Source organism: Pezoporus occidentalis, unplaced genomic scaffold, assembly GCF_034315485.1.
Source record: "Pezoporus occidentalis ecotype Australia unplaced genomic scaffold, CSIRO_AGI_Poc_V1 ctg47, whole genome shotgun sequence".
Classification (NCBI taxonomy): Eukaryota; Metazoa; Chordata; class Aves; order Psittaciformes; family Psittacidae; genus Pezoporus; species Pezoporus occidentalis.
The window spans coordinates 3015910-3038932 of record NW_026915802.1 but is presented as its reverse complement, the minus strand read 5'-3'; the positions used below and the strand labels follow the sequence as shown (position 1 = coordinate 3038932).

The window sequence follows — 23023 nt, the reverse complement described above, 5'->3', positions numbered from 1 at the left end:
TAGTGTAGGAATTGTAAAACAATATTAAATCTTAGTTCTCTTGAACACTTCACCCTTTCTTAGAAGGTGAAGTTATGTGAGGAACCAGATGTGCTTCTGCTTGTTCTAAAGAAAGAAAACAAGTCTAAGAGTAGAACAGAGATAAAAATCTTGGAATGCTCTTAAAAGGTCCATGAGCATGCTTGACACTACTATGTTATAATGTTTAAGGTTATAATTTTTTTTAATTGCTGTGAAACCAGATGCTGTGAAATTATTTTAGAGGACTACTGTTAAGTTCTAAGGCTGAAGTAAAGGGGAGTTTCCAGAGAACTTTCTCATTGTTAGTATGATTGTTTCATCACAAAATTTAATATGTATATAATTGTCTTGCACCCAGTCCTCATTGTAGTGTTCTCATTTGAATGATTTTGTTCTCAACAAATCAAAGAGACTCCATAGACTTTAAGGCTTCTTTTTTCTGTCATGATGTGGATGGAACTCTTGGTGTAGTAGTCCTACATGATACCTAGTACAAGACTTAAAATTCTTTCTACAAAGATATGATCACTTTGCATAAGGATTAGACTGAACATTAAAATCTAGTTTGTCTATTAGATAAATCATATGAGTTGTTGCACAGGTTGACAGTTCAGAGCTGGAACAGAGGTAGATGTGTTTGTAGAAAATAGAGGCTAAAACAGGGGAATAAAATGCCTCCCCAGAATCTTCAGGTCTATGAATGGAATCTGCTTCTTTGTCTTGAGGTGACTAAGAAATTGTTTTCTTTTAAGAGCGTATCAATATCTTCTGAAAGCAGCTGACATGAATCATACCAAGGCAATGGAGAAAGTGTCTTATGCTTTGTTGTTTGGGGATTACTTGAAGCAGAACATACAATCATCAAAAGAACTATTTGAAAAATTAACAGAAGAAGGTTCTCCTAAAGGACAAATGGTATGTATGTCCTTAGATTCTGCAGAAGTTCTTACAGGTTTATAAACTGTTCTATAGATTGTACTTACTCTAACGTGATTTTATAGATTGTTCTTATGTCCAGAAGAGAATGACAACAGGAAGTAGTATCTATTGCCTGATTAAAAAAGATAGCAGACAGTTCTCCTTTTTTAAATTGTTCGAGAACTTGATGTAAAACATCTGATTCAGGAAATGTATTTTATTAATGCTTGCCTAAGCATTTCCTAACCCTGACTTCTTGTTGCTTTTACCTTTTAAAATTCCACCAGTGCCTTGCTTTGTTTCAGAGGTTCTGCTTTACTGGGCTTCTCTATGCTGCTAGCATTACTGAGGATGCAGTAACCTGCACCCTCAAGGTAAACACATGGGAACAGTTTTTTTTCCTTTTGAGTTAAAAAAAACATCATTAAACAGCCATTTTATGGCTTACTATAATATAGTATAGTGGCAGTCTTGTCATTTAATTTCTTACCTGTTCTGTCACTGACTAGATGGGGTGTTTAAGTCAAAAAATAGGTAGATACAGGAGACTCCAGCCAACAAATCTCCTCTGAAACTGTGTTCTATTCTTGTGGCTTGTGTGGGATGTTGTGCTTTTAATCTGCAGTTTTATCTTTAAGTAGATACACACACGCACGCACACACACTTTTATAATCTAGGAAGTTATAAACTCCTGGGAATCCTGAAAGCTGTTTAGTGGAATGGGACTCCCTTTGTCTATGTACCTTTGAACATCATAGAATTGTTCATATGTATTTGTACACATGCAGTGTCTTAAATTGTGGGTGTTACCAGTTTTAATGTCTTAATATCTGAATATACTTGTTGTTCTTTTCTGTTTTGGAAGTGTCAGCTTCTTTAGGAATTAATCCTGTTTCTTTTAGCTCTTTGGCTGCCAAGTCTGCTGTTTCCTGTTTAATGTTGAAGTGCTGATTCAGCATAGAAAGCAGGAACGTGTTTTCTCTAGAGATTTTATATCTTAATGAAGATCTTGACTTTTATTGGTCTAGAATTCAGTAGTGTCTGCATGAGGTGATTATTTTGTGTGTGTGTGCACTTTCAGAATTATCTGGAATAGTCTTAGAACACTGTGAAATAGAAACTGTTGTCTTCTGTGCTAATAGTTTCTTTTCTCCGCAGCACAGCTGTAACAGCTGTTATAAATAGAGCAGTAATTATGTAAATTTTAAGAATAAAAATAGCTAATGAAAAATCCTCAGTCAAACAGCTCTCTGCATTCTAACTGCTTATAGTCATAAATACAACTAACCTGTGGCAGAACATATGGAAAATACGAAATTCATCTGTTAGACTGTAAATCAAACTGTAAGACTTCTATGCTAGTGTCATAGGCAACTGAATAATTTAGAAACTTACTGTTTTAAAAGGGTCAGGAAAGGCGCTAGATGCGGGAGATACCAAAGTGAAGGTAGAGCTTGTCATGTCCTTTGCAGCTTTGAATCATTGTTTGACTCTATACTTAAGTATTCCAGGAAAACTTTCAATGTGCTGACAAACTTTGTTTTGTTTCTAGGCTCTTGGATTTCTGTATGCATCTGGTCTAGGAGTCAATTCTAGTCAAGCTAAGGTAACAGATATTTTCAGCATGTGCTCTTATATTTTATCTTGGAGGCAGATGTTATCTAAGTAACCTATGATTTATTTTTTTTTTGGTTAAGGCCCTGGTGTATTACACTTTCGGAGCTTTAGGAGGAAATCTGATTGCCCATATGATCTTAGTAAGTAAGATAGTTTATTAACTTTACACATGCACAAACTTTTTTGTAATCTTAAATTTTTGATGTAAGGTTTACAGTCATGTGAATACACTGTCCAGATGTTAGATCATGATGTTTGCATTGCATGGGCAATAGTCTCCTTCCTGTTATTCCTTGTTAACTTAAGGAAAAGTCTGCTTATTTTAAACTGTATACCACTATGAATTTAGATGGACCATGTTTGCATCTCTTGACTTAAAGCAGAAGTGTCAGATTTTTAATCTTTATAGGCTAATGAGAATTGTGAAAGCCAGAAATCTTTACAAAAGATCTTTATATATAAGATCTTTTATATAATTATGTATATTAATATAATTAGTATTGTGAGATTTGAAAATAAAGCATAACATGTGTAAGTAAAAGGCTTTAGGTTTTCATCCGTAAGTATCATTCTGGTTATTTGCTTTATCCTGAGTGATATCTGAAGTATCTTGGCTATGCTTAAACTTTATCAGTCAGTTGCTTTTAATACAGATACAATGGACTTGTGGCTTTTGTTTTGCCTATTATTGTGTCGTCAAATCTTGCTCAAGTGAGGTTAAAAAAGTTAGTAAGCTGGCAAGCAATATGTTGTCAAATAACCGGTAGTCCCTTATTTTTATATTTTCCTTTCTAGGGTTACCGGTACTGGGTTGGGATAGGAGTCCTTCCAAGTTGTGAATCTGCTCTCACTCACTACCGACTTGTAGCTAATCATGGTAAAAGCTTGTTACTCTGCTAACATTCTCAACTTTTATCTGTATTTTTATATCATTCACCTAGAAGATACTATAAGTACTGTCAACACTGATAGTATAAAAATAGAGAATTCCTGCTATTAAACAACTTACCTGTTTGGCTCTGAGTCATGATATGCTATTTTAATCTCTTATCTATTGAAATGTCTTTAATTCTTAGAGAATGTGAAAGTAATTAATTCCACATAACAGTCTGAAGCTCTGTAGAGATCTGTTTTTACTAAGTAGGAGTGTAATATTTGTATTGAACAAAACTGAAAATTTCTTACTTGTTTTCCAGTTGCTAGTGACATTTCTTTGACTGGTGGCACGGTAGTTCAGCGAATTCGCTTAGCAGATGAAGTAGAAAATCCAGGAATGGCAAGTGGTATGCTAGAAGATGACTTGATTCAGTATTACCAGTTTTTAGCAGAGAAAGGAGATGTGCAAGCACAGGTAAGATTAAGTTCACACGATGACATGCAGAGGTTGTCAAGAACTACAGAAACAGTTTTATGAAATATGGGAAGTCATTGAAGCTTTAGTTTTTTTTCTTCCTCCTACATCAACCTGTTTGCTATTTCCTGTTTAGTTTTTATGAGAAGACGCTTATATCTTAGTGTGTTTAAAGTAGAGCTTGAATAGAATATGGATTTTCTTTGTGGAAAATAAATTCAAAACATTACAGCTTTAGTATCTTGGGAAAAAGAATCTTGGCTTTCACTAGAAACCAGCCAGAGTAATTTAAGGATAGCTTAGGTGTTGTGGAGGAAGAACTGGCCCTGTCAGGGGACCTCAGTATCTTGCTGTATCTGTTCTTACATGACTTCTGCATGCTGCAGGCTGGCCCTCTTCTAGACACAGTGCAGAAGGGGAGGACACTAATACAGGCAAATTGTCACAATTGAAGTTGTGACATATCATATATGACTTAAGAATTAGGTAGGCAGAATTCAAATGACCTATAATTATTTTGTATCTAGTCATGTCACTTTTATCTAGGCTAAATGTCTGCTTAGGCTAATGTGGAAAAATGGGCCTCTACTGTAGTTAATGAAGCAAATCTATGCCTTCAGACTTTGTGGCATTTTTAAGTCTGATACAGTCTGTGTATTTAATTAGCTCACTGGTATGTGTATTAATGGAAAAGAAAATCCCTAAAGACAAGTTAATTATTTGCAATGTAAAATTTATTTTTAGGTTGGCCTTGGACAGTTGCACTTACACGGTGGAAGAGGAGTAGAGCAAAATCATCAGGTACCCTTTCTGTATATTTTTATACATATTACCCATGGTGGAGAGCGAAAAAGTATAGCTGAGACAGTGAAGCAAAAGTGTTTTAATTGCCACTGTAAGGTATTTAATGATTTCAGTAGTCTTGTTTGATAAAATTTAATTCATTCAATAAAATTTAATCTTTATGTGACTAATACATAGAGCTGATTTTCTTACACAATCAGTTTTAGACTAATAATCTTAGAAATGAGGAAGTCGGAAATACAGACCAGGTTTTCATAAAGTATTACTTGAAACTGGCTGAATTTTTGTACATGTAGTAGTATCTCCATGACACATCGTCAGTCATTAGCAATGATAGTCTAGTTTGTGGCTTGCAAGAATAATTTACTTCTACAGGTAAAACAGTGCAAGTTTCAATACTAAGGATATTAAGTGTGCATGGAAAACAACTTTTGCTGATGTTGGCCAGCCTGCATACTGCTTATAGAAGTTAAAATAGTTAACCTTTTCTTAAAGTATGTATTGAAAAAATGGAGAACTGAGGATGTGCAGGCCTGATAATTATTGCAAACTCTGCTATCGACTAGAAATTATTTAATGCTCGTAGCATTTAAAATACCTTAAAACGATTGCTCTAGAAGGGTTCAGGGATCGTCAGTGGGTCAGAATTAGTATAACTGATCTCTGTATAAAACTGAATAGGAACTAGCAGATCTGTCCTCTTCTAAAGAAGGTTTTGGAGCTACAATAAGGGAACAAAATTTATCTGTGTTCCTTGTGCATAGTAGCAGTTGTGGGAGTTTTGGGGGGTTGTTTTTTTGGTTTTGTTTGTTTGTTGTGGGTTTTGTGTGGTGTTGTTATTGTTTTTCTCCTCTGCCAAGTATTGTGATTATAAGTGGGGAACTCTGTTACATATATTAAATTAGGTGGGATCCATAACTCTTGTCCCCAGAAGAACCTGGTAACTTGGCAAACAGCTTCTGCTCCATTTGCAAGAAAAGGTACTCAAATCATAGTCATGGTTGCTAAAATTCTTGTTTTCTTCCCTACAGCGAGCATTTGAGTACTTCAATCAAGCAGCTAATGCTGGCAATTCCCATGCCATGGCTTTTCTAGGAAAGGTAAGATGAACACGCTCAAAAGCAAGCAAATTGGCTGTCTTTCAATGAAAAATAACAAATATTTCCTACTTTCTGATATCAGGCAATATGAAACTTGAATGCTGGATTTGAAGCATTTCTATTCTGCTATGGGTTTGAATTTTCTTGTTAGTCTATTATGTCTAGTCTAAATTTTCTGCTTTAGGATTTTTTGTCTTTTCAAAATAGTGCTTGAACTAGATCTAAAAAAAAAATAATCAAATTGTTAAATACCTCAATGTCATTTTTCTGTGGTAGAGTTCAAAATTCAGAGTAGGCCTCTGTGCCCTCCAGTGTGGGGCAGAAAAGTTTGTCAAAATTTTGCTTATTGGGAAATAAAAAGTTCAGGAAGGAAAGGGGAAAGACATCTGTATTCTTACTCATTGTAGAAAACTGAGGCACCTCAGTCAGAGTTGCCAATGGGTCTTCATGTACTCTGAACCAAAGCTTGAGTCTGTTTCAGTTTTCTCAGATTTAAGTCCTTATTTAATATAAAACATGATAGACAAGCTGCTAATGGTGATGTTAATATCTTACTTCTATTTAGGTATTTAGGTCACTTGCCTGAGATCTAGGTTGCAGGGTAGCTTCACCCTCTGAGGAGCTAAATCGTTATTACTCTATTTGAGTACACTTTAAGGTTAGGCTGCAGTAAGCAGCAGCTCTAGCTAATCTTCAGGCTGTCACTGCAGTAGAGATGCAAAATTCATGTCCTTAGAGCATGAAAAAAGATAATATGCTGGTCAAGGCACCCAACAGAAGGAATTGCAGGTTTCTGCTTTCTCTACTGCTTGAGTGGTTTGTATCTAATAAATGCTGAAATGAACAGGGTTTAATAACTAATTTTTGCGTTGTTTTCAAGAGTTATTTTAACTGCCAATGTAGTTTGACTTCCACTCATCTCACAAAATTTTTGCTTGATTGTGTTCTTTACTGCACGCTGGTAGAACTCAAAGATGAAGGGTATTTTAATGGAAACTTTCTAATTTTATGGGAAATTGTCTCCATTTTGACAGTTAAACCCTCTGAATCTGAATTTTGCAGTATACAGATGTATTTTCTGCTTCTGGGCAAGGTCTTTAATGACTCTTCAGTAATGCAATAGTCAGAATAGTCTAATACTCATATGCAAAGTGAAGATGGTTCATGATCTCCATGCTAAACTGACTTCTTCAGTTGTTCTTCAGTAACACCTTTCCCTTTCAGATGTATTCAGAAGGAAGTGATGTTGTACCTCAGAGCAATGAAACAGCTCTTCAGTATTTCAAGAAAGCTGCTGATATGGTATGATTATTTTTAAGCTAGAAATACAGCATATGTACTAAAAAGCTGATTAGCTCAGAAATGATGCAAATGCTTCTTTTTGTGCACTTCTGCATGGATATACCTACACCCAACTTCTTTCCCAGATTAAAGCATAATTAAACCCTTCTTGTCTGAATATGTCAGAAACTGCCTTCAGTTGTGGTCATGGTGGTTAAGGAAGCTGTGTTCAGTACAAGGAGTTTAACTGTCATGAATGCTGGCATCAGTATGAAATACTGACCACCTATCTAGCCTGACATTCTGTTAAGTGTTAGTTTTCATTAATCTGAAGCTGTATTGTCACAGCTGCTTTTAAATTGAAATGGACTCTCAGATTTCCTGTAGTTGTTTTGGGAGCTTCTGTAACATCTGGAACATTCTCAAACTTGGAAAAACTGAAGAAGAATAAGCTATTAATGCCCCACCTTTCTGTGAGCGTGGGTTATACATTTCGTATGACAGTTTGAAAGTGCACAGTAGACTTTGGTAACTAGCGTTGAAAGTTTTCCTTTTTCCTTTCCATTACCTGTGTAGTTACTGAATAAATGTTACCAAAGATGCTTTCTGCCTAAATAACTGTTATTACCTAGGAGCAAAGTTAAAGCAAATACACCTTAAGCACTGCTTGTTTTAATGATTTTAAAGGTAAATTTGAAAGATGCAGCTGTAGGTTTTGCCTTTCTTTGCAGAAGTGTTTTCCTGTGTTTTCAGGGTAACCCAGTTGGACAGAGTGGATTAGGAATGGCTTACCTTTATGGAAGAGGTGTTCCAGTGGTAAGTCATCTTTGATTGGAGGAACACTTTGAATTTTTTAATTAGTTCATGCACCTTGTAGCTTATCCCGTGAGAAGGTTTCTTGTCAAGTGTTTTATATTTAGCTATGTGAACAGATACTCAAAAGTTGTATTAGCCCAAAGCTGAGAAAGTAAGTTAAATGACTGCTCCAGAAACAGAACAGGGCACCCGTTCTGTGACGCATAACTATTGATAGCAATTCTGTATTCCAGTTTTGAGATAACTACAGACTTGAGACATGCCAGTATCATTGTAGGGTGTTTCAATTTTTGTTTCCTATTTTTGACCAGGTGAATAGAACATCTTGCTGTAATTTTTTTTCTGTAATACATATCTATCCTTACATATGCATACACGCCTATTTAGGTCTGTCTTTATGTAAATTGTGGTGTATTGCAAGGCTCTAATGAGTGGACCAAATCTTCCTGCAGAACTATGAGCTAGCACTGAAGTATTTCCAGAAGGCTGCAGAACAGGGATGGGTTGATGGGCAGCTTCAACTAGGTTCCATGTATTACAGTAAGTGGCATCAAAGTCATGGTTTGTCAGGTCTGAGCATCTGCCCTTTCAGTAACTGTTCACTAGGTGGCATTAGAAGTGTGTGTGTGTGTGTGTGTGTGTGTGTGTGTGTGTACCACCTGTAGAGTGGTCTGACTAGATTGACTTTATATTTTATTGTTTTTTCCAACACTTTCACAGTATTTTTCTTTAATAATTGTAAAGACTAAGTACATACTGTATTTCATACAATTTTGCTTTTCAAGAGGAATTAATAGCAATGACTTACTCTTCCTTTTAGATGGCATTGGAGTAAAGAGAGACTATAAACAAGCCTTGAAGTATTTCAACTTGGCCTCCCAGGGTGGCCATATTCTTGCATTTTATAATCTGGCTCAGATGCATGCTACTGGCACTGGAGTGATGCGATCCTGTCATACTGCTGTTGAGGTAAGGTCATCCATTTATAAGGGTCAAATAATACTGGCTTGAAGAAAGTTGGATATAACCACGTCAGCTTGTGTAGGAAATCTGTCCTGGCTAAAACCCACTGGTGACTGTAGAGCCAGGGCTAACAAAAGGCAAAGGCATATATTATCAAACTCCTATGTATCTCACGAGAAAAATCTTTATTTTCATATGTTGATATGGCAAGTTTGTATTTGCTTTATTAACTTCAAAGAAAATCAAAAGAATGTAATACGAAGTAAATATCAGTAAGTACCAAATTCTTCATTTAAGCAGGTGTTTAACAGAAAAGCTCATCTTAATTCTCAGTAAGCATCTGAATCTTGGCATGTGTTTGCTTAGTAACCTGCATCTTGAAGTAAGCCTGTCTTAAGCAGTGAATTAATCTATCAAGTTTTTCTGAGGAATGTGAGTATTTTGAACAGGCATTTGAATGTTAAAGGTTGACCTCTTGTGAAACCTAAATTTCTGAAGTTCCTAACAACCACTTTTCTCCCTCATTTGTTTTATTCCCCTGCAGTTGTTTAAGAACGTATGCGAACGGGGACGTTGGTCTGAAAGACTTATGACTGCCTACAACAGCTATAAAGATGGTGATTCAAATTCTGCTGTGGTTCAGTATCTTCTTCTGGCAGAACAAGGCTATGAAGTTGCACAAAGCAATGCTGCTTTCATATTTGACCAGAGTAAGGACCTGAATCTACTGAATTTTTTCTGGAGTTGGCCTGCAGTAGCCTATTTAGTAGAGTGCTAGGATGCTTGAAGATACAATTGCTCTCGTTCAGTTAGAACTTCAGTGAGATTCTTGTCCTCTTGCTTGCTCTTCACACTGGAAAGCAGTCAGTTTTAACTTTCACCTCTAAGGACAGCTTTCTGGCCTAAAAGTTAGAATACACTTACATTCTGATTTACAGGATTTAAAAATGGGATAGGGAGAGAATGCTTTAGAAGCTTGCACAGTTCTAAAAGGTCTCTTCCCTGGATTTCCTAAGCATAGCCTAAACATTTTAAATCTGTGAAGTAGGAAAAGTAGGAATTGCATTAGTTTTACTTTTGGCCTTTACTGTGCCTTATCTACAGGCTTTGGTTTTCTTTGTTCTTTATCTTGCAATGTCTTTTCCCAGCACTCTTCCCTCCCTCTTTCCCCAGAAGTTTTTTGTAACTTTACTCGTACTGCTCTTGAAACTGGGATGAAGAGCTGAACAGTTAGTTCCTAGTCTTGAAAAAACTTGTCCTAGATCTCTTAATGCAAACTAGGTGGATAGAGCTTGGATTTATTAGAGTCTGAGGTCATAGGGAAATAATGGAAGTATACATGACATCTTTCTAGAAACTACAAAACCCAGTATTTTAAACTTTCTGGATCCCAAATCCAGGCATTTAGGACTCCTATTACCATCTTTAGGGCTTTGTATCTTAATACAAAAATTAGCCTATCAGCCACCAATAGCTGTTTTAACACCTTAATTTCCTGTTAATGTTTTTCAGAAGTGCCCTAGTGACTCACCTTTAGATAAATTACATCAATTACATCTTGACTGGGAATGCATACCTGCAAAGAAATAACCTCTTTCCCCGAGTTAAAATTCTGATTGTGATTACTCAGATATATCTGCATCTTGAGTGGAGATGAATTTAAAATTATTTTATACACTTTATACAGAAAATATATATGTCATCTGTGAGATAGTATAGCTGAAACCATACTTAACAAGATGTAATAAAGAATTTATTCTATAAACTGTCTGTACTCTTGATACTTAAGCAACTCTCAGTTTATGACATGAAAAAGTAAAATAACTTCTGTTCTGAAGTACCTGTAGCACTATTGTATAGAATATTCACTCACTGTCTGGCTAAAGAGTTTAAGCCTTTGTTTTACTTGACTGGTCTTGGGGTTTAGATGGTCAGACTATAGGTTATACTTTAGCCTTGTATTTGAGCGCGCTTTTCTCAGAGCCCAAATTGTGTACTCTTAAGACTTGCACCTTCTGGCATTCCTCAAGTACGCTTCAGAATCAACTACAGGAATGGGAGAGAAACTTGGTAAGGAATATTTCAGGGTGAAATAATACAATTTGTTCCTAGTTCTTCTGTGAGCAGATGCATAGAAAGACCATATAAATGAAAGAGTTTTTGTAAGTGTCAGGTGGGTTGAATCTTGTTTGTGCTATAGCACAGATGACTTCAAGTTTTTAATACATTTCAGCGGATTGACTATAAGTATAGGGTTGTTGGGGTTTTTTTCTGGTATTGTGTATATACACCATGCTCCTATTTAACTGAATTACTTTCTCCTCTAGAAGAAGCTAGCATAGTAGAAGAAAATGAAACCTATCCTCGAGCTTTGCTTCACTGGAATAGAGCAGCTTCTCAAGGTATATCTGTACCTCACAGTTCCAATTATTTTATTTTTAGTAGAGCCATTAATGTTAGTTTTCATGTTTTTTATGAAACGGAGGGAGGGAAAGCTTACCTCCTTCAGTTCAACATTAGTTGTATTTGACATAGTGTAGTTGCTGTTCTTTGTTCCACTCTCAGCTATAATGCCATTGCAGTATGCATGCAGTTCTGAGCTGTTCTGAGATCCTGAAGATTTAAAGGTCTAAAACACAGCTGTACAATGTGTTTCTTTTGCTGTTCCATACAGAATTATAGAGCAGTGTTAAACAGCATTAGAAATGTTTACACTGATTTTTCTAAAATTAAATCCACTTGGAAAATAGATACCAAAATCCTGAAGAGTACTTTTGTACTTGTCACATGTAATTTCTTACTCAAAGCTCAGTCATGAAGAATGCAGTCTTGATATCCAACAAACTGAAGTTTAAACTCTGGTGCTTGTGATCCTATCCTAAAATAAGCAAAACTAAACTTAATCATAAAGTATCTCAGTGTGAGGTCTCTAACTTCCTTACAGGTGCATCTTCATTGTCTGTCTACTGGCTTTTTACTTAGGAGCAAGTGCATCATGTAAATGGAGCCAAAGAATTTTGTCTGAAATTCTTCAGACCTACTTTGCTTTTAGTAGAAAGTTAGAAATCGAGAGAATTAAATGGTTAAGTATTCAATTACCAAATGACGATGAGAGACTTTATTTTTCAAGTTTTAAGTGCCTCTGTTTCAAAAACAAAAACGGAGCCCTTACTGACCACATAGTAAATCAAAAGTTTTTCTGTAATAAGTGACTATGAAAAACATGACAAAGCTTTTCAACTGATGCCACTAAATAGCAGTAAAAATATTGGTAGGATTACTGGGGAAAAGACTTCCCTGAAAATAGAAAGAAGTTGTGTTGTGGTTAGCTAAACCAAATTAAAAATAAACAACCCAACAAAACCAAACTGTCTGTGAGAGAGGGAAAAGGGAGACAATTTGTGGAAACTGAAAAGTAATACTAAAGCCCTTATTGCAGCTTCCTGTGAAATTAGCAAGGCTTTCTTTGTCTACCTATCTGATCTTTTTTGTTGTTTCTTGATTTATAGGATATACTGTTGCAAGAATAAAACTTGGAGATTACCATTTTTATGGCTTTGGTACTGATGTTGATTATGAAACTGCATTTATTCATTATCGACTGGCATCAGAGCAACAGCACAGTGCTCAAGCAATGTTTAATCTGGGCTACATGCATGAGAAGGGGTTGGGCATCAAGCAGGTGAGTAAACTGTAGGCTGATAGTCTGCTTTTTTACAGCGCATTTACTAATGTTAGATTAAGTCCATAACCACTAATGGGTTTTGAGCACTGTATAACCAACCGCTTAGTAGGAATTAGCGTATCTCCCGATACGTTGTCCTGTAGCAAATGGGTAAGTATATCCACTTCACACTTGCCTATGTGAAGAAATGAGGCATAGACAGGGAAAAACTATTTGCCCAAGATTGTGAGGATTGGCAAAAAGAGTGTCATAGGCTTGAGTAATGCTTTCCAGACTTTGAAGTGTAATGAAATGAATGCAATAGTTTCCAGGTTCAGAGTATTTTGGCACAAGATTGCTCTCATCCTCCAAAACACTGGTTAATTTGTTCTCTACCGTGACGTTTTGAAAACAAGTTCTGTGCATCTTCCAAGTAACAAGCCATAAGCACAAACAACGTGATTATTAGCTATGGTTTTTCTAATTAGGCTAGGCCACAGTTCGCTTTGCAAAGTACATTGCCTAAAAGAAAGCAGTATATCTGGTTCTCTTAGGAAGCCTAATGGTGCATTGCTGTCCAAGAATTAAGTGAAAATTGTGCAATCTAAAGCAGTATGTTCTTGTGTGTGTCAAAATAATGTAACTAATAATCGCATACTAATTTTGAGCAGCCTACCTTAATGTTCAACTAAGGCATGCAATTTATGTATTAATTTAGAAGTATCTTCTGTGTTACCTGAAACTGCAAAAAATGGTCTCATTTTCCTTATTTCCAGTGAGCTTCAACATTTGGTTTTTTGTATATGTACCTTTTAATTGTCGGTCTATTGGAAGACCCATTTTTGTTGGTTTTCCCCTAAATTCATGACAAAAGGTCAGAACAGTGAAGGGCAAGTCTTAAGGTCAATATTGTTACTTTGGGAGTACCAAGCAATCAACATTTGAAACCTGCATACTGACCTAGCTGTAAAAGTGACAATACAGTACACAAACAGCATTATTTCTAAAGCTTATCTTCTGTTTTTATTTTAGGACTCTTTTCTAAAAGCAAGTGTTGTGTTATGTTTTGTGTTGTGGTTTTTTTTTTAAAAACCTTTTTTTTAAAAACCTTTAAAACACCTTTCAGGCATGGACTTTTTTCATTTCTTTTGCTTCTGCCTTGAAAACAGCCCAATTTAGAGCACATAATGAAATTTTGAAAATACTGTAACATCATGTTCAGTTCAACTGCGAAGAATTTGATAAACCTGAGTCCTGATGCTATATTTGCATAGAGTATTCTCCAACCTGAAGCAGAGATGGCTATGCATAGATAGCTGAAATGAGTATACAAGGGCTCATGATGAGCATGTGCAACCTTGCTTTATGCAGATGAATAATACCTTCCTCTCATACAGATCCACTGTTGAAGGCAGAGTTAAACCGAAATGATGATTGTTAATATAAATATGGAAAAGAAGCACTGAGAATGTTTAAGCAAGGAAGTTCCGTGTATAAAACCGGACCTGGTAATTCTGGATGTATAAAGTCTTCACTTGCTGCATCCTAAAACTCTACAAGTGTAAGATGAGAGGATGGAGAATTAGGGCTGACTAAATAACACTAAGGCTGGGCTTAGGATATTCTGAAAAAGGCTAGGACTGAATTTTGAATGAAGCAAAAGAATATTTGGCTTTTTTTTCCCAGAATGGACACTGTTGAATTTTGAGCACCAAATGACAGTTTAAAAAAAATCATGCTTCCTGATGTAGCAGGTGATACGTACCACTGAAGTCTGCTCTTCCACTAGAGGCCTCTGGAAGGGACATACAAAGATTTTTTAGCACTACGGTATCTAACAAATTGGGATTTAGTTGGTCAAAGGCAGGGACTTGTACTCTTACTTCCTCCCCACCTGTGTCCACATCATTAAGACTACAGGCCCTCTAAAGTTAGGGAGAATGATCCAATAAGGTGGCCTGCACAATTTCCGTTCAAGTCACTGTTCATTCTGGTTAATCCTGCATCAGTATGGTATTTTTTCACTGGGTTTTGGTTGGTTGTTTTTTTCCCAAACAGCTTTTACCTTATTCTTCTTTATTGAATAAATTGTCTTTCTTACATACAGCATTCTATGCTATATTTCCTGTACATAGTTGGTTTTCAGACTCATACCAGGTCAATGCCAAATATTAAGCCCTTTCAGAAATCTCACACATGTACACTGTTACACACTTTTCATAGATTGAAATCTTTGATTTCAGTAGATTCATAGATTCTATAGATTTCATAGGTTCAATCTATGTGTACATGTGTGAGATTTCAGGTTGTCCAATTCCTGAGCATGCATGCTGGAATGAAGACTGTTTCCATACACTGCTCAAAATAAGAACAAATTAATTTCCTCATGGTCTTCTCTTAAGATCTGGCATGGTATTTCAGTGCCATTTGTGTGTTAAAGCTCAGATTCCAACAGTACTCACTGTCAAGTGAGAGTGAAGAGTGTATAAGTAGAATGAAGCACTTGCTAATTAGAAAATAAAATAAGCCATGATTCTGCTTCTACACTGATACTACCACAATATGAAGGAGATAAGGAAACTCTTTTAAACAGTTGTACAAAACACAGTCTTTACAGGCTCAAGGATTATTTAGAGTTGTTTTATTAAATTAAAATGCTAAAATTGTGAGCTAGTACATCTCACTCACATAATGTGATTTTCATACTGTTATTTCCACATGTTATGGAACCAAGCTTTACTGTATCAATGAACAGAAAATCTTTATGGCATTTCATAATCATGACAAAATTATAAAATGAACATGTGACATGAAGTCCTAGAGATTTCTGTTAAGTGTCCAACTCGGAACACTTCTAGAGGTAAGTCTTAGCAAAGGCCTGCCCTTCACATCACTGAGTGAACATAAGCAATTTATATCCAGGTATCATAACATTGCACAGTATGTGTCTGAAGTGAAGCCAATAAACCCCCCCAGAAAAAGGAAAGTTAAACTGTTCAGGTACATGTATCCTCTGTTCTTCCTACAGTTACCTTCTTGTTCCAACTACCACAAAAGAGAACAATAACTTAAGGTCTTCCTGAAGTTTGTGCTCATGCTCTTGCCAGGCTGCCCTCAGTAATGCAAGTTATGTCTATTTTGGATAAGGAGCGAAATCTAATTTAGGAGTATATGCAGAAATGGGTAGAAGCTGCGCTATGCAGCAGGCATACTTTGGTATAACTGGGATGGGTTGCTGCTTTGTACTCTTTCATGGCTTGTGCTTTCGTAGTCTTTCATGTTTGGTGTGGTGTTGGAGATGATATAGTGTACCAGGGTTACCTAAATATGTGCCTTAGTTTACAGTGCATGGGTTGAATATGGAAATGCTGATCTCTTTATCAGCTTCAGTTCTAGCATCAGCTCAAACCTTCCCTTTACTTGTCTAGTCAAAGGTGAACATACCTCAAAAAAAGGTGTAATTTTACTGAATGGATGTTTAACTTGACCAAAAACCTTGCATTCAAATGACAGTATACAGTAGCTTATAGTAAAAGTTCCATATTTTATGGTTAATTTTTCAGGTTCTTCAAAATTGAGCTTTGTATTTTCTTAACTTTAGGATCTTCATCTTGCAAAACGTTTCTATGATATGGCAGCTGAAGCAAGCCCAGATGCTCAGGTTCCTGTCTTCCTAGCGCTTTGCAAGCTTAGAGTGATTTATTCCTTGCAATATGTACGAGAAATCAATGTAAGTTATGCAGAATTAAAAAAAAAGGCATCAAATGTGTTTTCCATTTTAAAAGAAGCTTGACTTGTAATGTTACTTAAGTAGAAGTCTAACTTGAGCCTTCTGAAAACTTTAGATGTGTTTTTTGTTGTTGTTTGCTAAGAAAGCTACTGAACCTGTGATGCCTATTTCTTATTTGTGCAGCTGTGCAAAACTGAAATGTGTACAGCTGTTCTTCCCTTGACAAGAATTTCCCTAACTTGTTTCTCTGGTCTTACCCATGACTATCTGCTGTTAAAGTTAAGCAGATAGCAACTGGTGGTACTTGTATGCGAAAAAAATGTTACAAGTCAAATTTAAAATCAAAGTAACTTCCCGTTCTTGCTCTTTGACATGATGATGTGGGCTTCTTGTTTCCTAGATAAGAGAGGTATTCTCACATGTTGATATGGACCAGCTGTTGGGGCCTGAGTGGGATCTTTACCTTATGACCATCATCGCCTTGCTTCTGGGAACAATTATAGCTTACAGACAAAGGCAACATCAGGCAATTCCCAGACCAGCAGGACTGCGGCCAGCTGTGCCTCAACAAGAGCCACCACCAGAGCATCAACCACCACAATAGCAACAAAAGCCTCAGTGAAAGAACTGGATTTTTCCAAAAGGAACAATTTTCATTGTGATTTAGGACTTTGGATTAATGGTCCCTCCCCCAAAAGAGGCGCAAAGAAGCTGAGGAAAACAAAGTCTGAAAGCTGCTTAGAATGTTGCCTTTTTTCAGGGATAAGAAAATTCTATTGAAACTGATTTGAATGTTATTTCAGTGCCAATGGAATAACACTATGGCTTTTTTCATAGAAACACAAGAGTGCTACTACAAAATTGTTGCCTGCTGTATCTAGTTCCTCTTTATTCAGAGTCCTTTTCATCTCCTAGAGATAGCAGAAGGCTAGCAATGAAAGGCTTTTGCCTGCTTGATAGCAGTTGCCCTCTACAAAAGTAAGAACAATTTTATGGCCGATTCAGGTCCCTAGAAGCTGAATGATATTGAAACTCTAAAAATACTAGAGCTGTATAAATTTATATTCTGATCTCCATCCCAAGTATTTCTACAATCCTTATTTAATTTTCTTAATATTTCCTACACTTTGGTCTTTTATGCTGCCATGGGTGGTTTAACATGGATTATTTATAAACTCTCTAAAACTAGCCAGCAAACACACCACTCTCTATTTGTGATTATTTTTTTTTTTTTTTGAGTATTTTCCTCTGTTCCCCTTAGACTAGACTAGACAGTTCTCAGCAGACAGTATGTAGCCCAGAGGCAGACTGGGACAGATTGGGTCTGTAAAGCTCATCAGTTGAGAACTATCCACATGGTGCCCAGATCTTGCATCCTTCTAGAACTTTTTTGGAGCCTGTGTACTTGGCAATACTTTATAACATAAAACCAAATTGGTAGTGTTCCTAAATTATTTAAATTTACTCTGACAAAGAGGCTGAGTCTGAGTTGCAGAAAGCACCAGTATTATTGTGGACACTGAAGAAAGGACAGAGCCAGAAATCTCAGTGAGTTAGCTTACATTTTTGTTTGATTTTAGAGATGGAAGTTTTGTATTTAATTTTCAGCAATCCTGTAAGTGATCTGCACTGCAACAAGGAAAAATATGCTATCTCATGAATGCATCTGTTTAATGCATCTACAAAAAAGGGCCCAAAAGATCTTTACTAAATGCCAGTGATGCTACTCCAAAGTTTGGCTGACTGATAAAAATCGTATGTTAGATTACATCAATGCTCTGGCTGTCTCTAACCTCTCTTGTACCTGGCATACATGAGAAAGTCAAAATAACATTTGTCTGTGCCATCTGGAGGACCCATTCTAACAAGAAAACCCAAAGAGAAAGATGACTAATGGTTTATGGCTTTCTGAAACCACCAGGTCATTGCAGAGGCCTTTTAATGAATGTAAAGAACATGACCCGTGGACTGATGTTTTTGGACTGCAAGTGGAATCTTCACTTACTAAGGATTTTCACTGAATTATAATTTCAGGATTTGGGGGTGGGAAGCAGTAGGGAGTAGCTTAGAGGCAAAAAAGGAAGTTTCTGTTCTTATTTACCAATGGCAGTGAAATACTTGTTTCTGTACTAGCATTAAATCCTCTAGTGTCTTAAAGCTGAATGAAACACAACTGAAAATGAGGAGGCTTTAGCTGATTTATGAAAAAACCTATTGTGCTTAAAGGGTTAAGGGCTTCCTTTCATGCAAATCTTTTTCCAGTGGATTGGCAACAATGTATCAGTTCACTTTATTTAGAATTGAGATTTTGTTATGGTTTCATACCTAGTACATTTGCAAGGAGACCATTGCACAATAGAGCTGTAGTCTGGGAGATTAGCAATACACCCTTTTGTAAACTGAAATGTCATGGATGACTAGTATTAAAGTATAGGTAGAACTTCTCAGTACTTCAGAATGCTTATGCTGGTCCTGTGAAGACTAATCTTTCGTTTTCATTTAGAGGGTTGCAGCATGTGATAAAGAATGTCTTGTTCAGTCTTAATCATCATTAGCAAATGGAACAGTATTGAACTTTAATCTGGTGTCTAAAGTGTACAGCACTCCCCAGGTGCATTTCTAAAATGTGTGATTTCTGAACACTCCCTCTGAAGTATTTTTGCCTCTGTCACTTAATAGCTTTTTTTTTTTTTTAGCTTGGCATGAATAAATTAAAGATTATATGGAAAATGTTTTTCAGTTAAATAACATTGGTTCATTGGTATTGGTCTCTTAGGACACTTAACAATTTTATTACTGCATTATTAAAATGCTTTGGTGATTTGATCTACTAGAACTAAATTCTGCAAGCTCTGTCCTATTTACATGAGAATCTCTCATCATTTCTGCTATGTGACAGTCTTATAGCTGACTTTCAGTGAACCTGATGCATTTTTCCATCCCAAGAAATCAGCAGAAGAAAACGATTGAAGCTCAGCAAGTTATTTCACTTTAAAGAACTGCCTTTTGAAGAAGCAATAAGGAAGTCTTTCTCCTGCTTTTTTCCCTTCCACCAAATTATTACCACTAATTTTTCAGATGACATTCATTTGAATGAAGTGGTAGTAGTAGAAAGGTACTTACCGTAAGTAATGGTGAGTTAACTCAGGGATTAAAGAAATTAATAAATTCAAATCGGTTATCTCCAACATGAATTACATTTTTGTGACAATCCCTTGCTACTCTGTTCTGAAACCTGCATTTTGAAGGTAGTTAACTTTTACTAGCAATATGTTTCTTGTTGTGCACTCAATTAAGCAGCTTTTTTCCTAAAGGAGCTGGGTTGCTCAGTTTACTGCAGTGAAGAACTTGTTCCCTTTTGGTAGCACACAGGTTGTCTTGCAGTTCATATGCAGAAGTATTTTAGAAGGGAAACTTGATTTAAGAGATGCCTTTCTGGTTATGTTCAGCATGCTTTGAATGGAAAAATTGTATTCTTTGTAGTAATGTAGGCCAAAGCTTGCCTATTTGACCTTCTTGGACACATGCTCTTCTGAATGCTTTCCAGGATGAAACAGTTACAGAGCAGTGACTGCTGTCGGTGGGAGTTTTATATGTAGGACAACTGTGGAAAGATATGGGGAAAATGTTGTTCTGTATCTCAAATTATTAATCAGATACACTTGCTGGTTGAAAAAATGCTGAACTGTTGAGAAAACAGGATTGTAGTTCTTCACTCTGAAACCTGTCCCAAAGCTGTCTGCTGAAATACTTTTGGGTTGTTTTTTTTTGCTTTATATTGTCCATCATGGCACAATGCAACAGAAGATAAGGCTTTTGATACAAACATCCCAATAAAACTGTTATGAGACAGTTTTACTCAGTTTTTAGTCATCTTCCGTAAGTCAGCTGCTCTTTAAGAAAAAACCAAAACCACCCAGCTATCAGATGTTATTCTTTTGGGAGAACGTTAGAACACGGATTGTGAAAGGACTTTTAAGACTATGCATTATCTAATTTACACCTATTATATGCTAGTTTTGGCCTATAAAAGGGGAATACACTATAAAAGGGGAACACACCTCTGCAAGTTGCTTCCTTTTTTAATAGGCAACAATGAACTGAAATTCTATTTTTGTTTCAAAGAATATTAAACTAAAAAGATTTAGTTTGATTTGAACTACTGCAAATGCATATGGCAAATAGGAACTATTGGGGGGAGCCCTTTGTTTTTATCAGCTGCAGTTCTTTAAAGGGTCTTGTAGGAGTTTTGTAAATTTATTTTGTATTTAAAATCAGTATAAAGGCTGGTCAAATGTAATATATTTGTGTAAACAAATTCTGTTAATAGAAAGATGTACAGATTCATTTTGTACTGTATCTTTAATCTTGTGAAATAAAGATACCACCTATGTGGTTACCATCAGTGTTCACAGTGGTTATGATAACAAAGGATGTCAGTTGTTAGTCTTAGGCACTGATACGCCACTGCTAAATGAATCGCGGATTCCTGTAAGGATGCTCACACTTCTATTTCTCTTCAAAGATAAATCTGTTAATTTTGGAGGTGCACAAAAAGGGGAATAGAAAATTATGTATTCTGTCTTTAGTTGTGCTAAGAAACTTGCCCTCTGTATATGTGTGCATGTGTGACCCTTTCTTCAGTGTATACGGTGTCCATGCTGTGTGTGGCAGACCCAGAGCTGCTGTGTGGTTTGAGAACAGTGACCTGTATCCTGAGGATTACTATTGCATTTTCAGTCATAATACAAGGAAAATACAGTGACTAGAAACAGATACTGGGAGAGGCACTGCTCCAAGTAGACACATTTGCTCACTTTTTAGACCTTTTTCAACCTACTCATCCCTTCATGCTCCACTTGTGGACACTTGGATCCCTCCCTCATAAATTTATTATGTTGATTTGCTTTCCAATGTGCTTATTAATTTGGAAGAAAACAACTGGGGAGAAGGAAAGTATGGAGGGTGAAGGAGCAATGATAACAGCTACGGAAGGCATCAATAGGTGAACAGCCCGAGTTACATAGTTTTCTGAAGTATCTGGAGGCTCCCCACATTGTCAACTGGTGCAGGCAGGAAAAAACTGCTGGTGCTAAAACCAGCCTGGGTCTGACTGACATAGCTGAAGATTAGTGAGACCATCCCTCACCTTGCAAAAGAGCCTCTGGCTTGAGATGCGATGTGTTCAAGGTCAGAAGAGTAAATACCCTATTTTGCTTGTAGCCTGTTATTGATAGGGAGTTGTTTTCTGTGGTGGAGGCAGAGTACCAAGTATATACACAGCTGTGAAAGTGGGGGGAGTGCTGGATTTGTCTGGTTTGGGGGTTTTTGTCTTTGGATTTTTATTTTTTGGGGGGGAGAAGGGGAGGGAGATGGGGGGTGTTTGTTTTTTAATAAAGAGCCACTGAATAATGCTCATCAAAACCCAGTATATTTGGTTTGGTTTCCTGGCTTGGTTGGTTTTTACACTGCTTTCTTCTCAGTCTAAGACTAAAACACTTCTAGTAAAATGAAAATATTAATAGAAAGTGTAGTTTGTAAACCTGTGACACCTGATCCATTAGAAAGTGTTACTTGGTATAATACCAAAATGTTCTTCCTCATCTCTAAATGATCATTTGCTTAATGGCATTTCTGAATCCTGATTTCAATTCCTATGTTTATAAAAAATTATTGAGGAAGAAGTCACTCTATTTGTTGCAAAAAAAAAACACCAAAAAATCATGAGACTGTAAATGACTTTTTCTGAAGCTAAGTTGAAGGAGGTGTACCATCATTCCAGGTAAGAATCATAGAATAGTTAGGGTTAGAAAGGACCTTAAGATCATCCAGTTCCACCCCCCCTGCTATGGGCAGGGACACTTCACAATAAACCATCTCACCCAAGGCTCTGTCCAGCCTGGCCTTGAACACCGCCAGGGATGGAGCATTCACAACCTCCCTGGGCAACCCATTCCAGTGCCTCACCACCCTAACATTAAAGAATTTCCTCCTTATATCCAGTCTAAATTTCCCCTGTTTAAGTTTGAACCCATTACCCCTTGTCCTGTCACCACAGTCCCTAATGAAGAGTTCCTCCCCAGCATCCTCACAGGCCCCCTTCAGATACTGGAAGGCTGCTATGAGGTCTCCACGCAGCCTTCTCTTCTCCAGGCTGAACAGCCCCAACTTTCTCAGCCTATCTTCATACGGGAGGTGTTGCAGTCCCCTGATCATCCTCGTGGCCCTCCTCTGGACTTGTTCCAACAGTTCCATGTCCTTTTTATGTTGAGGACACCAGAACTGCACACAATATTCCAAGTGAGGTCTCACATGAGCAGAGGTGCAGGATCACCTCCTTCGACCTGCTGGTCACGTTCCTTTTGATGCAGCCCAGGATACGGTTGGCTTTCTGGGCTGCAAGGGCACACTGAAGCTGGCTCATGTTCATTTTCTCATCGACCAACACCCCCAAGTCCTTCTCCGCAGGGCTGCTCTGAATCTCTTCTTTGCCCAACCTGTAGCTGTGCTTGGGATTGCTCCGACCCAGGTGTAGGACCTTGCTCTTGGCATGGTTGCTTTAACATCTAGTCTTAACTTTCATTTTCAGAAAGAAACATGAGTGGTCATGGAGCACTGTTGTACTTGCATTTCAGGTAGGAAAAGGTAAATGTGATTTAACTCCCACAGCACAGCAGCTGAATTCTGTAGTGAGTTTCAGACAATGTTTTTCCCCAAAAGGTATCAGTGCCACTGCCAATTGTTCTGGTAAGCTTTT

The 23023-nt window shown here is 37.0% G+C and overlaps 1 protein-coding gene across 3 annotated transcripts in view; it reads left to right on the top strand.

Annotated features, from left to right (window-relative positions):
- Nucleotides 1–20665, top strand: part of SEL1L (SEL1L adaptor subunit of SYVN1 ubiquitin ligase) — a 38781-nt gene extending 18116 nt beyond the window's left edge. The window contains exons 6-21 of one of the 3 annotated variants that reach the window (XM_062636213.1): nt 774–936; nt 2493–2546; nt 2638–2697; nt 3353–3434; nt 3754–3908; nt 4653–4709; nt 5744–5812; nt 7037–7114; nt 7847–7909; nt 8362–8449; nt 8730–8878; nt 9417–9582; nt 11203–11274; nt 12382–12554; nt 16138–16266; nt 16667–20665. In XM_062636213.1, coding sequence (XP_062492197.1) covers nt 774–936; nt 2493–2546; nt 2638–2697; nt 3353–3434; nt 3754–3908; nt 4653–4709; nt 5744–5812; nt 7037–7114; nt 7847–7909; nt 8362–8449; nt 8730–8878; nt 9417–9582; nt 11203–11274; nt 12382–12554; nt 16138–16266; nt 16667–16870 — 1762 coding nt within the window. In that variant the 3' untranslated portion in view covers nt 16871–20665. Of the gene's footprint in view, nt 1–773; nt 937–2492; nt 2547–2637; nt 2698–3352; nt 3435–3753; nt 3909–4652; nt 4710–5743; nt 5813–7036; nt 7115–7846; nt 7910–8361; nt 8450–8729; nt 8879–9416; nt 9583–11199; nt 11275–12381; nt 12555–14222; nt 14253–16137; nt 16267–16666 lie in introns of those variants that run through there. The other 2 variants (XM_062636212.1, XM_062636214.1) reach the window with 2 other exon arrangements.
- Nucleotides 20666–23023: the final 2358 nt, after the last annotated feature.